Here is a 16,619-nt window from a genome sequence, read left to right on the forward strand (position 1 = left end):
TATTATCTAAACCCTATATGACTGAGTTGATTTTAAGGGTGTTGAAGGCTTTCAAGTAGTAAAATTAAAAACCGAAGCCATCAAGGACACAAATTGTGATGATATAAAGAGTCAGCTATGCAGAGCCCAATTTAGTAGACAAGCGTAATAAATTACATTCTGCCAATATTTCTAAAAAGGCACATAAGACAATATACAAGAACAGTCTTGGGCACTAGCTGCCAAATAGAAAACAATAACTACAGTACAGATTCACATATGCATCCCATGCAAACAAAGACACATACACACTGCTCTCCCTCCTGCCCTCAATGGTACACACAGAAATCACAAAGGTGACTGAGAGATCCGCCATCTGAGAGGCTAAGATATCTAACCAGGGCTGCCAGATTTTGGTAGGTTTTTTGGGACAGGCATGACCAGTATATAGAAGTATGTACTGAAGTAACGGTTGATTTATCACTCAACAGACATGCATGGGAGGTGGAGTAGGGTTATAAGATAGCTCTTTAGTTAACACTTAAATGATTAAATGCTTGTAAGATAAAATAAAATACTTTAAATTTGTTATCTAGAACAGCCAGTTTCATATTGTACTACTTTCTACTAATCAATATACTAGTGTGAAGGCCCCTGGTTCTTAGAGTTTAAACCGTACTACACCTGCTGCCCCTTTAATTTTAAAATTCCAATAACTAAACTGGATAAAAGGTAAAAAGGCGCTGGTATCCCTGGATGTTATTATTAAATGCAATATACTGGTAGAGAGCTAGTTCTGTTGTGCAAATGTGGCAAAAGAATTGTAATATATAATAGAACTCAGAATACTAGCTTTTATATCCATTAGGAAAATAATAATACTATAAATGTTTGAAATTGGTTTGCAGTGTAATAAAAGTACATATACAAAATCTGGGACGTAGATAAAAAAGGCGCTGGTGATCTTTTATATTACTGGAATAAAACTTCTTCAGGGTATCACGTGTATTAAGTTATGTATTAATAGTGTTAAAAATTCTTAATACTGAATAAATTAATATAGTTAAAGGTTATAAATATATTTTAAAGTGCACAACTCAAAATTAAAAAAATTATTTCTATTACTTATTACTAGATAAATATATAAATAAATATATATATAAATAAATAAATATAATATACATGCAACAAGCAAATCAATTATATAAATATATATAGTATTCCGTGCAACAGGGAAATAAAAGTGCTTAATAGTGCGTGCATAAAAAACTCATCAAATATAAACGGATATAATCGTGCTCTCCAGTGAAAAATAATTGTATATATAGCAAGTGTCTCTGCAATTCGTGCAACAAGATATGCTCCTTAAAGTGCTTCAGGTGGTGGGGTGTGACACACGTGGCCTCTTACCAGCTTCCAATGAGTCACAATGACTCCCAACGCCTGTGATCCCTTTAAATGGGTGGATCAGACCTCTCCTCGATATCTTTTGGGTTGGATATCTGCTCCTACATTAGGCATGTATGGACCATATAGTCCGCATAAAGATAAACAAAAAAAGCCTCCAATAGTGAAATATTGTATGCTTTATTTTAAAATTACTAAAAAGGTATACAGTTGGTCCCTTACTATTAGTTGTGCCCTCCTGGCACTGGGCAATTCGGCAGTACACAAATCTCTGAGTAGTGGGGAATCGTATCCGAGGATCTGCAGCTTCCTCTTATCTTTCCTCTCACTGTGCTGTGTGCGGCGGTCGGCGAGCGTCCCTGCCTCTGCTACGAATGCCTGTGTGTCTGCTTCCGGGTTTGTCAGTAACCACAATGCATTTCGCAACTGTGCGTCATCACCGCCTGATGATCCTGCAGATCACCGCCTGCAGATCCTCGGATACGATTCCCCACTACTCAGAGATTTGTGTACTGCCGAATTGCCCAGTGCCAGGAGGGCACAACTAATAGTAAGGGACCAACTGTATACTTTTTTAGTAATTTTAAAATAAAGCATACAATATTTCACTATTGGAGGCTTTTTTTGTTTATCTTTATGCGGACTATATGGTCCATACATGCCTAATGTAGGAGCAGATATCCAACCCAAAAGATATCGAGGAGAGGTCTGATCCACCCATTTAAAGGGATCACAGGCGTTGGGAGTCATTGTGACTCATTGGAAGCTGGTAAGAGGCCACGTGTGTCACACCCCACCACCTGAAGCACTTTAAGGAGCATATCTTGTTGCACGAATTGCAGAGACACTTGCTATATATACAATTATTTTTCACTGGAGAGCACGATTATATCCGTTTATATTTGATGAGTTTTTTATGCACGCACTATTAAGCACTTTTATTTGCCTGTTGCACGGAATACTATATATATTTATATAATTGATTTGCTTGTTGCATGTATATTATATTTATTTATTTATATATATATTTATTTATATATTTATCTAGTAATAAGTAATAGAAATATTTTTTTTAATTTTGAGTTGTGCACTTTAAAATATATTTATAACCTTTAACTATATTAATTTATTCAGTATTAAGAATTTTTAACACTATTAATACATAACTTAATACACGTGATACCCTGAAGAAGTTTTATTCCAGTAATATAAAAGATCACCAGTGCCTTTTTTATCTACGTCCCATATTTTATATTGTTTTCACAATTAAAAGGGCAGCAGGTTCAGATATATCTTTAAAAAGGGCCAGGCGCCTTCCTATAATTTGCTATTGACATATACAAAAAATGTACTGTGCAATACAAAAAAATCTATAAGGTGCTGGACAGTGCAATAAGTTACTATTAAAGTGCTTGATAATAGCAAAAACACTTATAACTTCAACAAATTCCAATTTTTATATAAATTGCTCTGTGAATAAATAAATTGACAAAAAAGATTATATAAATATAGAACTATAAATGGTGCTTCAATAGTGGGCTGTGATCCAGGCAGTTCATGCAAAATAGTGTAGGAATTGGTCTCCTATGGATCAGGTGCTCCAGTGAATAAGAGTGGTAATTGATGCCTCTTACCAGATCCTGGTAGGTCACACAGACCTCAAATGCCTGTGATCCTATTTCCTTAGGTGGATCAGGCCATAGGCACACCTTCACTCCACTTTGATTATTATTGTGGTTTCCAACAAAGTGATAATTTGGGAAAATATATAGAATATGCTCCTTCCCCTCACTCCTCCATTAATTACCTCACGTAGGTGTATGTTAAGCCCATATGCAGGGAGACGGATAAGAAGTCAACATAGTGTAATACTGTATTTATTTTAAATTTCATCAAAACATAAAAGTGGCTGCTTACTTATTGTTGTGCCCACCTGGCACAGGGCAATGTGCATTGGTTGCTATGAGACCACTAAACCTGGAAGTCGAGAGTAACAGTACGTCACCTCCTATCGCATTGGGACGCATGCCGGAACGCACGCCAGACCGCTCCCACGCTATGAGGGTAAACTAGGAAGGATATCTGGAGGATATCAGGAGACTGCAGATCCTGCACCCCCGATTCCACTACTACCCATAGCAACCGATGCGCATTGCCCTGTGCCAGGTGGGCACAACAATAAGTAAGCAGCCACTTTTATGTTTTGATGAAATTTAAAATAAATACAGTATCACACTATGTTGGCTTCTTATCCGTCTCCCTGCATACACCTACGTGAGGTAATTAATGGAGGAGTGAGGGGAAGGAGCATATTATATATATTTTCCCAAATTATCCCTTTGTTGGAAACCACAAAAATAATCAAAGTGGAGTGAAGGTGTGCCTATGGTCTGATCCACCTAAAGAAATAGGATCAAAGGCATTTGAGGTCTGTGTGACCTTCCAGGATCTGGTAAGAGGCATCAATTACCACTCTTATTCACCGGAGCACCTGATCCATAGGAGACCAATTCCTACACTATTTTTCATGAACTACTTTCTACCACTTTCATTTCATGTTTCTTCCACTGTAGGGTTGATTTAATAAAACTGGAGTGTGCAAAATCTGGTGCAGTTGTGTATGGTAGCCAATCAGCTTCTACAGTAACTTCAGCTTGTTCAATTAAGCTTTGCCAAAAAACTTGAAGCGGGTTGGTTTCTACGCAGAGCTGCACCAGAGTTTACACTGTCCAGTTTTTGTAAATCAACCCCTATAAGTTATATATAGCTATTACTTACCGTCCTGAATGGAGTTCCTGTCCTCACTATCGCTGTCATTTACTTCAGGAATGTTAACCAGAAACTGACGATTATCCCTCAAAACAGTAAGAGTAAGTTTGCCTTTTGACTTCTCAATAAGCCGGCGAGTATCAGCCAAAGACATATTTTCACTTGCAACTCCATTAATCTATAAAATAAAGAGTTTGTGTTTTAGAATTGACCAAACTTTAAAGTAATTCACATCATTCTTCTTGCTTTGCCATCTAATAGTACTCATGCCCAGAGGTGGTTGCAAGCTCATCACTGCATCGTCCCTTCTGTCAAAGTTCTTTAGCAATCCATAGATAGCAGCTGTAAAGCTTGTCTTTGACTTATGAATAGAGAAGAAAAATAGAAATGTCTTACCTGTAAATACTGTATCTTCGAGTACAAAACCGGCCACAGGACTTGTATTTCTCGACCAGCGACTGGCAAAGAAATTGCGTTGGCCTCCTGCAGAGTAGACCATAGAAACCCCTACTGCTTTGTAAGGCTCGGTTTTTGTTTGTTGTTTTTTTAGCAAGCAATAACTAGTGACCTGTGTCCTGGACTTTACTCCAAGGAGATTACAGGCAAACCAAAATTCTTATTATCTTAATCGCACAGTACAGGGCACAGAAGTTTTATTCTTAGACCATGGGATGTACCCAAGCAATAAACTGCAGGGTGGGCAAACATAACTGCCAACAGGCTCACAAGAAAACAAGGGTTGAAGAACCCCAAAAAAAATAAAATGGCAGCTTTAAGCACCTTGTGACTGAAGCTTGCATCAGCCAAGGCCTGAAGATCTACCTGGTAGAACTTGAAAAAGTGTAAACAGAGGAACAGGTGGCGACCCTGCAAATCTGGGAAGTACTTGCTTGATGCTGAAAAGCCAGAGATACTCCAACAACCCTGGTGAAATGGGCTCTGAGAGGGAAAGGAGAAACTCTGTCCCAAGAGTGTATACCATGTAAATTAGTTGCCTGATCTGCCAAACAATGGCAACAGAAGTCAGGTACCCCTACGAGGACCCACAGTCAGGAAAAGAAGCCTCCTATGAATGGAGCCTGTGGTTTTCAAGTAGAGCCTGAAAGCCCTGACCACATCTAAGTTACAGTGCCTTGCGAAAGTATTCAGCCCCCTTGAACTTTGACCTTTTGCCACATTTCAGGCTTCAAACATAAAGATATTAAAAACTGTAATTTTTTTGTGAAGAATCAACAACAAGTGGGACACAATCATGAAGTGGAATAAAATGTATTGGATATTTCAAACTTTGTTAACAAATAAAAAACTGAAAAATTGGTCGTGCAAAATTATTCAGCCTCCTTAAGTTAATACTTTGTAGCGCCACCTTTTGCTGCGATTACAGCTGCAAGTCGCTTGGGGTATGTCTCTATCAGTTTTGCACATCATCGAGAAACTGAAATTTTTGCCCATTCCTCCTTGCAAAACAGCTCGAGCTCAGTGAGCACCTTAACATACTTATTTTGTCTCACATTAAGCAGTATGTCCCTGACCTAAAAGGCTGGTAAATGTGTAGCTATGAGTTCTTGCACCTATTTTTGACATAAAAAGACCTGCCCTGCCCTTACCACCCCCTACAAGTATAAAATGGATGGGAGATTGAAACTTCCCATTTTTGTTAGGGATCCTGTCAATGTTTCCTGCCATGCACATAGTGAAAAGCCCAAATCTGAATGATAAAGCCTTAGATAGAGGCAATAACCAAATAGCCCAGCCATAAATACCTACTTTTTGAAGCACATTGCAAGGTTTTTGTTAAGATGGACCTAGTTTGAGAGAAGTTTTTTTTATGTCAACCACTTAAGCCCCGGAAGATTTTACCCCCTTCCTGACCAGGGCCTATTTTGCGATTCAGCACTGCGTGACTTTAACGGACAATTGCGCGGTCGTGCGACGCTGTACCTAAGGGAATTTGACGTCCTTTTTTTCCCACAAACAGAGCTTTCTTTTGGTGGTATTTGATCACCTGTGCGATTTTCTGATCATGCGCTATAAACAAAAAAAGAGTGTAAATTTTGCAAAAATAACAATATTTTTCAAATTTTTTATATGAAATTCCCAAAAAAAAAAAATGTAAAAATCAAAAATTTTTAACATTTTAGGCCAATTTGTTTTCTGCTACATATGTTTGGTTAAAAAAAAAAAAAAAAAAAAAAAAAATCGCAAAAAGCGTATTTTGATTGGTTTGCGCAAAAGTTATTGCATTTACTAAGGGAAAGATTTTTGTCATTTTTGTTGTTTTTTTTTTAACGCGTAATGGCGGCATTGCGGCGGACAGATCGAACCCTTGACTGACATTTGACACTTTTGGGATTACCAGTGACATTACTACAGTAATCAGTGCTATACATATGCACTGTTACTGTAAAATGACACTGGCAGTGAAGGGGTTAACTTTTTTGAGAGGGAGGGGTTAAGTGTGTCCCTGGGGGGGGGGGCTTCTAACTGTGATTGGCTGTGGCTTGAGGTGTAAGAACAGTGATCAACAGTCCTACATAGCAGAACCGTATGATCACTATTCTTACACAGGGGATAATGACAGGCGGCTTGTTTACATTAGCTGCCTGCCTTTCTCCCGGTGTAACGGACTGTTACGCGAGTGCCCGGCAGACATCGGGTCCGGTGGGCACACACGCGGGGGGGGGGGGGTCCGTGACCGAGCGGGAGCGCGCATCCGGCAGCACGCGCTCGCTCCCCAGAGCCTCACAGGCTAGTGATGTACCCATACGTCACTTTGCCTGCGAGGGGCTGACCGCCGTAGTATATGTACTTGCGGCGGTCAGCAAGTGGTTAAGTACATTGCTGGCTAAGGCTGGCCATAAATGCTCAGTTTTCTTGTACAATATCCTGTTAGATTTACCAGAAACCATATAATAGGAGGTCAAAACTAAACAACACTTTTAATTGTATCCAATTAGGCAGGCCTTTGTACTACATAGTTGAAGAAAATTGTACAGAATATTGTAAGAAAATTGTAAAAAAATTGTATAATGTATGGCCAGCCTAAGTAATGTTTAAAGTAGAATTTCATGTTAAATTGCCAAGCTGGCCCAAGAAAATGATTTGCATTACAGAACGATTTGGCCAAGAAAGACTTGAAGTGGTTGCAAACCCTCTCCTATACCTAGTCAAGGGAATAGCCGCAGGCGATACACAGAGATGAAACTAATACACTTACATAAGTTTTATCTAAAGACTTCTCTCGACTACAACCGTTCAAAAGAGCACAATTGTGTTAAAATCATTTTGCATCTGAGGAGTACAGAGGAGGGGGTAGACAGCTGCAGTTACAGCTCTTATACACTGTGGGAGAGCTGGTAGGAGGAAAGGGACAACCCCCCCCCCCCCTCCACATAGGCAGAGGAACGAATGAAAATGCAGAGCTGTATTCTGAATAGACAAGCTGTGTGCTTATCTCACTCCCCATCACAAATTTTATCTCATGTCGGGAAAACTTCTCAGAAGTGACTTATGCGGATAACAGTGGAATTAAGCACCAGAGACAAACGACACTTAGAGCTTTGGAGAGCAAGAAGTAAACACTACAGATGTATGTGTTTTTTTTCACATTTCATGACTGGGGTTTACAACCACTTTAAGCTTAGTGCTTCTTTGACATTCATAAGAAGCCTTGTAATTTTATCAATTAATACAAGACTATGATTGGGGGTGGAAACCGTGACATCATCCACAGGCTTCTCCAACTCGGCCAATCAGAAGAAGCCTTGGATTTACTGATTAAAGATACAAGGCCTCTCCTGAGGATAGAAGAAGCACTAAGCCTAACCTCTCTTTATATTTGCCCGTACTGCTGCCAGCGCAGTACGCAGTGCCACTCTACAGTATCTCACAAAAGTGAGTACACCTCTCACATTTTCATAAATAATTTATTATATCTTTTCATGTGACAACACTGAAGAAATTACACTTTGCTACAATGTAAAATAGTGAATGTACAGCTTGTATAACAGTGTATATTTGCTGTCCCCTCAAAACAACAACACACAGCCATTATTGTCTAAACCGCTGGCAACAAAAGTAAGTACATTCTTAAGTGGAAATGTTCAGATTGGGCCCAAAGTGTCTATATTTTGTGTGGCCACCATTATTTTCCAGCACTGCCTTAACCCTCTTGGGCATGGAGTTCACCAGAGCTTCACAGGTTGCCACTGGAGTCCTCTTCCACTCCTCCATGATAACACCACGAAGCTGGTGGCGGTTAGAGACCTCCTCCTCCAGGATGCCCCACAGATGCTCAATAGGGTTTAGGTCTGGAGACATGCTTGGCTAGTCCATCATCTTTACCCTCAGCTTCTTTAGCAAGGCAGTGGTCACCTGAGGTGTGTTTGGGGTTATCATGTTGCAATGCTGCCCTGCGGCTCAGTCTCCGAAGTGAGGGGATCATGCTCTGCTTCAGTATGTCACAGTACATGTTGGCATTCATGGTTTCCTCAATGAACTGTAGCTCCCCATTGCCGGCAGCACTCATGCAGTCCCCAGACCATGACACTCCCACCACCATGCTTGACTATAGGCAAGACACACTTGTCTTTGTATTCCTCACCTGGTTGCCGCCACACACGCTTGACACCATCTGAACCAAATAAGTTTATCTTGGTCTCATCAGGCCACAGAACATGGTTCCAGTAATCCATGTCCCTATTCTGCTGGTCGTCAGCAAACTGTTTGCGGGCTTCCTTCTGGGACGACAGCCTTGCATCACTGCACAAACGATTTGATGCAGTGTGCGTCGTATGGTCTGAGCACTGACAAGCTTAACCCCCCCACCTCTTCAACCTCTGCAGCAATGCTGGCAGCACTCATATGCCTATTTCCCGAAGAAAACCTCTGGATATGAAGCTGAGCATGTGCACTCAAAGTCTTTGATCCACCATGGCGAGGCCTGTTCCGAGTGGAACCCGTCCTGGTAAACCACTGTATGGTCTTGACCACCGTGCTGCAGCTCAGTTTCAGGGTCTTGGCAATCTTCTTATAGCCTAGGCCATCTTTATGCAGAGCAACAATTCTTTTTTTCAGATCCACAGAGAGTTCTTTGCTATGAGGTGCCACGTTGAACTTCCAGTGACCAGTAAGAGAGAGTGATGACACCAAATGTAACACACCTGCTCCCCAATCACACCTGAGACCTTACATAGTTAGTGAGGTTGAAAAAAAGACATCAGTCCATCCAGTTCAACCTATGATGTGTGTGTGTGTTTGCTTTTAGCCGTACATTGTATACCCCTGTATGTTGTGGTCTTTAAGGTGTCCATCTAACAGTTTTTTGAAACTATCAATGCTCCCTGCTGATACGACTGCTTGTGGAAGAGAATTCCACATCCTTACCGCTCTTACAGTGAAGAACCCCTTACGCACTTTAAGGTTAAACCGCCTTTCCTCTAGTTTTAGTGAGTGGCCACGTGTCTTATTGTATCTCCTTTCTCTGAATAGTTTGTTCCTTATGCTCGGGTCGCCAGTACAGTATTTGTACATTGATATCATATCCCCCCTCAATCGTCTCTTCTCCAGAGAGAATAAGTTCAGGGCTTGTAGTCTTTCTTCATAGCTGATGTCCTCCATCCCCCTAATTATTTTTGTTGCCCTTCTCTGGACTTTCTCCAGTTCCAGCACATCCTTTCTGAGGACCGGTGCCCAGAACTGGACAGCATACTCCAGATGTGGCCGGACCAGAGTCTTGTAGAGCGGGAGAATAATCTCTTTATTTCTGGAGTGAATCCCCTTTTTTATACATCTCAGTATTCTGTTGGCTTTGCTTGCTGCGGCCTGGCATTGCATGCCACTGCCAAGCCTGTTGTCTACCAGTACCCCTAAGTCCTTTTCCATCCTAGACTCACCCAGAGGTTCCCCCCCTAGCGAGTAGCTTGCTTTCTGGTTTCTGGCCCCCAAGTGCATTACTTTACATTTTTCAACATTAAATCTCATCTGCCATGTAGTTGCCCACTCCGTTATTTTGTTCAGGTCCGCTTGCAAGGTTTCCACATCCTGCATAGAAGATATTGGCATGCCTAATTTAGTATCATCCGCAAATACTGAGATTGTACTAGATATCCCCTCCTCTAGATCATTTATGAATAAATTAAACAGGATTGGTCCCAGGACAGAACCCTGGGGGACCCCACTTTCCACACTTGTTACACTAACGAGTCACATTACACCAGGGAGGGAAAATGACTAATTGGGCCCAATTTGGACATTTTCACTTAGGGGTGTACTCACTTTTGTTGCCAGCAGTTTAGACATTAGTGGCTGTGTGTTGAGTTATTTTGAGGGGACAGCAAATTTACACTGTTATACAAGCTGTATACTCACTACTTTACATTGTAGCAAAGTGTAATTTCTTCAGTGTTGTCACATGAAAAGATATAAAAGATTTACAAAAATGTTTGGGGTTTACTCACTTTTGTGAGATACTGTATATAACCAATGCTACTACAATTTCATTACAACACACCAAGCACATCATTCTGTAATTGAAATAGTTTGTTTGCGCCATCTTGGCGCAAAAACTTTATTACAAATTATACTAAATATAGAATTAGGTTTTAAATGTAACACTTTCTTGTTCTAACACTTCTGAAACGCTAACACTGACTTATCGGTATAATCATGTAAATTCTAGTGCCTGTTCTTAGCTGTAATCGCTATTGTCCGAAACAAATCAGGCCCCCAATGTAGCTTTTGGTTACTTGCTGCAAAAAACATACAATGCTATAGTATGATCACTGGGAAACAGCAGATTGAGTAAATGCTTCCTTCTACCTGTAGCAGTAGTGACAACATTTCAGCCTAGGCAAAGTCAATTGAGCTCAAGGACATCATTTTTTAATACGAAAAATTTCACTTTTTTTTTTATTAATTTTTTTAGAATACAGTTGCTATATATTGTGACATGAAAAGTCCACCTTAAAGTTGGCAGTTGATCTGTTTTATTACCATGGTCATTTTGAATATTGTTTTTTTAAATGTCTACGCTGGTCAGTAAACTTCAACTTACCACCACGAGAACTCAACCATTGCTAAGAGACCATGTTATAATAAAGCTATGTTTGTAGCATCTTAGTCTTTACACTATCAGACTTGTTAGGTCTGTTCACCGACATCTCACAAAAATTGGAAAGAGTATATAAAATGTAAATTGACCAGATTTTATTGAAAATTTAGGCTGGGTATACATGCAATAGTTTCCCCAATTCACACAAGCGAGGTTGATGGGGAATCTTCCCCGCTGTGCTATTGTACACACAAATGAAAATTTGGCCGGTCCCTGCTGAATCTGCTGAATTTTGATCCATGTGTACCAAGCTTTAGAAATTAGAGACATGTAAAGGTTTGTCAGTTGACAAGGCACCAACAACAAAAATAAATGCATACCAAGGAAAGTATATATATTTGCTATTTATCATACCTTCATGGAACGCCCTACTTTTACAGACAAGAGTTACCTTACAGACTGGAGTTACGGTTTACAATAATATAACACTGCTTTGCAGTTGTACTTTGTGGCTTGGAGGGTGATGTAAGTTAGTTTGCAACACTAGATATTGATAAAACTAAAATTTACCTCACCTAACTAGCAGCCTATCTGGGAGGGTACTATATCTAGATAGTATCCCTACATCCAGAAGGGGAATGGCGAGACAGGGGACATGAGGGTATTCCCCTATGGGGTACTCACAGAGTAGGGTGTGGAATATAGGGTAAACGTGTCTGAGGAGCACGCGGCAAATCAGTCACAGACCGTCCTGTAGTGAAGCCTTTGTGCCAAAAGGGTGGGAGAAAGAACCCAAATACATTATAAGGGGCTCTAGGTGGAAGTAGTGGTAACCTATGCAACCTGTGGTGTGATGTATTATCTGATCATCCACCTGAGACGAAGCTCTGAGTGGCTCAGTTTTAGCACCAAGTTTGTAAAGTGCAAAATACATTCCAAGCACTGTGCCTGTTTTTACAGTAACCGTCAGATACTGGGAGACCCTGTCTTGCATGTCAATGCTGCTGGTCCCTATACAGGGTCCAGACTTCACCTGTGGCATACTCTAATCTTCAGGGTTTGGGTTCCATAGGGATGGACCATGGCCCTAGACATGTATAGTAACTTGCGCCTAAATACACACGGTGAGCACCCATGCAGGATCCAGTGCCCAAAGCAACATTACAGGCCGGCCCCACAGGTTTTTTTCTGAGGTTGCACAGATCCAGATGAATTGATTATTTTGTATTAGAAGGCAGTGTGAGGATAACTTAAGAGTTGAATGAAAATTCCAAAGGATAAAATAGTGTAGTAGTAGTAGTAGTGGCAGGGTTCATACACATTTTCACCAATGAAATTCCATGACTTTTCCATGACTTCACGTAAATATTCATGACCTAATGTTTCATGAAATGTCTATGTATATGTGTTAAATAAGAAGAAAATTATGTCACACCCAGCATATTTTTACTAATATAAATGACAAGCTTTGTAGTGTACAGTGGAATATGAAATATTTATTTAAATAACGCTTGCACAGTAACGATGTTTCATAACATAAACCCTGAGAACCGCTTAGAAATGGATTAACGTAATCCACAGGAGATATAACATAAATCAAGGGGAAGCAACTAAAAAATAAAAGTGTCCAGCAACACTGTTCTGAACATAAAGTGCCATAAATTGACCCGATAACAGTCACAAGTTAACTTAAACATTGCCAAAAAACAATCAAACACCATTTAATTTTTCATTTCTGAAAGCTTCTCATCAATCTGTTTTTCAATTTTCAGCAGAGAATCTTTCTTTTCTTTTAAAGTACGGCGGAAACTGTTGGATTTGCTGATAAAGGTCAGATTGCCTGAAGATTCAGCCTTTTCAGCATATTCATCCGCTGATTTCTCGAGAGCACAAATGTCCGCCTCCATCCTAGCCCTCTTTTTTTTCAAATCTTCCAGCTCATCTGTGAAAGCCTTCCTCTTTAAGTCAACAGCTTGTTGTTCTTTCTTTCTCTTTTCTTCATCCAGGTACCCATGGTACTTCTGCCAGGCTCCTGCAGCTGAAAGGAGCAGCTCCTTTGTGATTTCTACGTTGGTTATGCCCCCTAAAGATCTGACATGGTCAACAATGAGCCTCTGAGTCACCAGAGATCTTTCCCTCTGATTCTCAACTATTAATTCTTTGTTGATTGAAAAACCTCTTTCGACGCTTGCCTGACCATGTGATAACACAAGAAGAAGCTTCACCACATTCCACACTCTGGAAAGTGATGGTTTTGTTCCCATTGTCTCATACAGCAGGGTATCCACTCGATCAGTTTTGGGGTCAAATTCCCTGAACTTCACCTGAAGAGCAGCCAAATCACAAAACTCTCGAAACTCCCTAAGGATATCGTCGCACACTGCCTCATTTACATGTTTAGCCTCAACAAGTATGTGCAACATCCTTCTCATTTGCGTTACGCAGAGTTCCTTACTACTTCCAGCCATGCGTCTCGGGTCAAGGCACTGCATGCTTCTCACCAACATGTGATGCACTGGAGCCTTTTTCAGCAACTTGTCCAGGAGTGTGATCAAAAATTTCTTGCAGTCCATCTTAATCTCTGGGTTTTGCCTATCTGAAATTTTTTTGGAAGACTTGAGTTGGGTCAGGGTGGTTTCTACTGCAAACCCAATGTCAATCTTTGAACAGTCCTTGTGCAGACTGCTGTCTTGATAAGGGACATGGAGGAGCTTTAGAGTGGATGTGGCCTCTTCCAGATGCTTTTCCTTTAGAAATCGTCCCATGATGCCTATGAAAAAGTAAAATTAAGTGTTTTTTGCTAATTTACAAGCCAAATTGTAATGCACTGCAGTGTATATCATATTAATAAACATTATTAGCAAAAACAGAATTTATGTTTATCCTTACCTTTAATCAGTTTGTACATATCACCGGAGAGAAACGGCAGCATTGGTTGGTCAGACTGATACATGGTGAGGAATGGGTCGACTTCTCTTGCAATGCTGTTGAATATTCCCACTTTCACTGGGAAGAGAGGATCAGCACAGCGCATCTTCACCTCTTCAAATGACTTTATTTTTGGATTGGGTAGTTTCCCTCTCTCTACCATCTCAATGTATTGTTTGACGTGTGGACAGAGTTGCAATCCTCTTTCTGAAACATTGACATTCTCAATCCACCGGTACTTACAAAATTTAAGCATGGGAGTTTTACAACCGGTTGCTGTCATAAAATCCTCGTGACGTGCAGGGCAATCATGGAACAGCCAATACAAGCTAGAGAGCCCGTGTTCAACTTCCCATCCGGTGGCTTTACATCCATCTCTGAACGCATTGTGCAGTATGTGCAACCCGCATGAACCAATGTTAATTAGGGACTTTCCAGCATCTTCCTGCACTTGCTTCTGGAGTATTTCAAATACTTTCCAGTTGACGTGCGGTCCATCCATTGAGATCTGGACAAGATTCTTGATTCCGATCTCCGAGATCAAGTTATTCATTTTTTCAGCAATGTCTTGAGCTGATGAATGGCCCATGAACTCTGAGCCGATGTATTTAGTTTTCACCTCGGAACCGTTCCACAGCCTGACATGCATGTCTAACTGTTTAGACTGTAAATAGTGATTGAGACTTTCATCAAAGAGCATAACATAGACGCTTTGCTTCGATACATCTGTCAAAGTCAGTTTCTTAAAAAAAGGAGCCAGTCCAAAAGTGCATGAATATGAGCACTTACGTTCGCCGCATGCAAAGCTGGCCGCTATCTTGCTGCCAGGGAACACAGTCTGGAAAAGCTGACCTGTGTCTTCACAAGACTTGTATGAATAGTGTGAATTAACCACCTTTAGAGCCCACAGTACCTCTGCTGTTAAGAGTTTCGTTTCTGGATACAGCGTGACTCAAAATGGTCCCTTGTTTTACAGTAGATGAGGTGGAAGCACCGCTGCCGCAGCTGTGAGCCGGTGTCACTTCAGGCGCACGGGTGAAAAAGCCAGCGATCGGATTGGAAGCTGTCGAGCACGCAGCTGCAGACTGGTGCTTTGCACCTTTAGCGTGGCTAGACAGCACTGCCTCTCCCATGTTCGAAATGTCAAATGTTTTACAACACACTGTACATTTAGCACATCCCGGGTCCTGATCTTTCTCCAGCCACCTCTCATACTTTTCGTCATGAAGCCATACATTTTTAAAGCTGCATTTCCCTGGCATTGCTGTAACTGTGAACGGACTAGTATGGATGGCACAAAATGCAGCACTTAATCTTTTTAGGCCCAAGCGACAGTCATGAGGTGCAGGCGGACTGGTATGGATGGCACAGACAGTCAGATGCACAAAATGCAGCACAGTAATCTTTTTAGGCCCAAGCCACAGTCATGAGGTGCAGGCGGACTGGTATGGATGGCACAGACAGTCAGATGCACAAAATGCAGCACAGTAATCTTTTTAGGCCCAAGCCACAGTCATGAGGTGCAGGCGGACTGGTATGGATGGCACAGACAGTGAGATGCACAAAATGCAGCACAGTAATCTTTTTAGGCCCAAAAGACAGTCATAAGGTGCAGGCGGACTGGTATGGATGGCACAGACAGTCAGATGCACAAAATGCAGCACAGTAATCTTTTTAGGCCCAAGCGACAGTCATAAGGTGCAGGCGGACTGGTATGGATGGCACAGACAGTCAGATGCACAAAATGCAGCACAGTAATCTTTTAGGCCCAAGCGACAGTCATGAGGTGCAGGCAGACTGGTATGGATGGCACAGATCTGATGGTGCACAAATGCGGCACTTACTTTTGGGAGAAAGAACAGTGGTGCTCCTGCTTGCCCAAATAAAGCTGTTCAGGTGGCAGTCATGAAGGTGCAGCTGGACAAAATGCGGCGCTTACTATTCTTAGGCCGAACCCATGAGGCAGAAAAGAGTTCTCACAGAAAGGCGACTCAGGATTGGATGCTTAATTATTTATTTACATTTATTTTTAACATTCCCGTATAGGACTGGTACAGTAGGTGCCCGCAGTTTGCCCTACGGTTGGTCACTGGCCAGCAGCAGTCGAGGAGATGATCGTGCACCAATGACAGGCAGCGGGGAGGGCCGGGCCGCGGTTTGCCTGGATGTGACTGGCCAGCAGCAGCAAACCAATCACAGGCAGCGGAAGCGTCACTGGAGAGCGAGCCGGCCACATGAACGTGATGACGCGGGGGTGCGGTAACCGAAACGGTTACCGCCCCCTTCCGCGTCATCATCACGTTCATGCGGCCCGCCCTCCAGTGACGCTTCCGCCGCCTGTGATTGGTTTGCTGCTGCTGGCCAGTCACATCCAGGCAAACCACGGCCCGGCCCTCCCCGCTGCCAGTGATTGGTGCACGATCTACTCCTCGGCTGCTGCGGACCCGGAAATCAATGCGCACAAACATAAAATAAAATAATACAT

At 41.6% G+C, this 16,619-nt stretch overlaps 1 protein-coding gene across 1 annotated transcript in view; it reads right to left on the reverse strand.

The window, feature by feature from the left end:
• The window catches only part of TJP3 (tight junction protein 3), a 498,480-nt gene that overhangs the window by 245,607 nt on the left and 236,254 nt on the right, over positions 1–16,619 (reverse strand). The window contains exon 7 of the mRNA XM_082257146.1: positions 4,165–4,333. Within this exon, the coding sequence (XP_082113272.1) occupies positions 4,165–4,333 (169 nt within the window). The remainder of the gene's footprint in view (positions 1–4,164; positions 4,334–16,619) is intronic.

The sequence above is a fragment of the Pelophylax lessonae genome (genome assembly GCF_965119305.1).
Source record: "Pelophylax lessonae genome assembly, chromosome: 1".
NCBI classification, from domain to species: domain Eukaryota; kingdom Metazoa; phylum Chordata; class Amphibia; order Anura; family Ranidae; genus Pelophylax; species Pelophylax lessonae.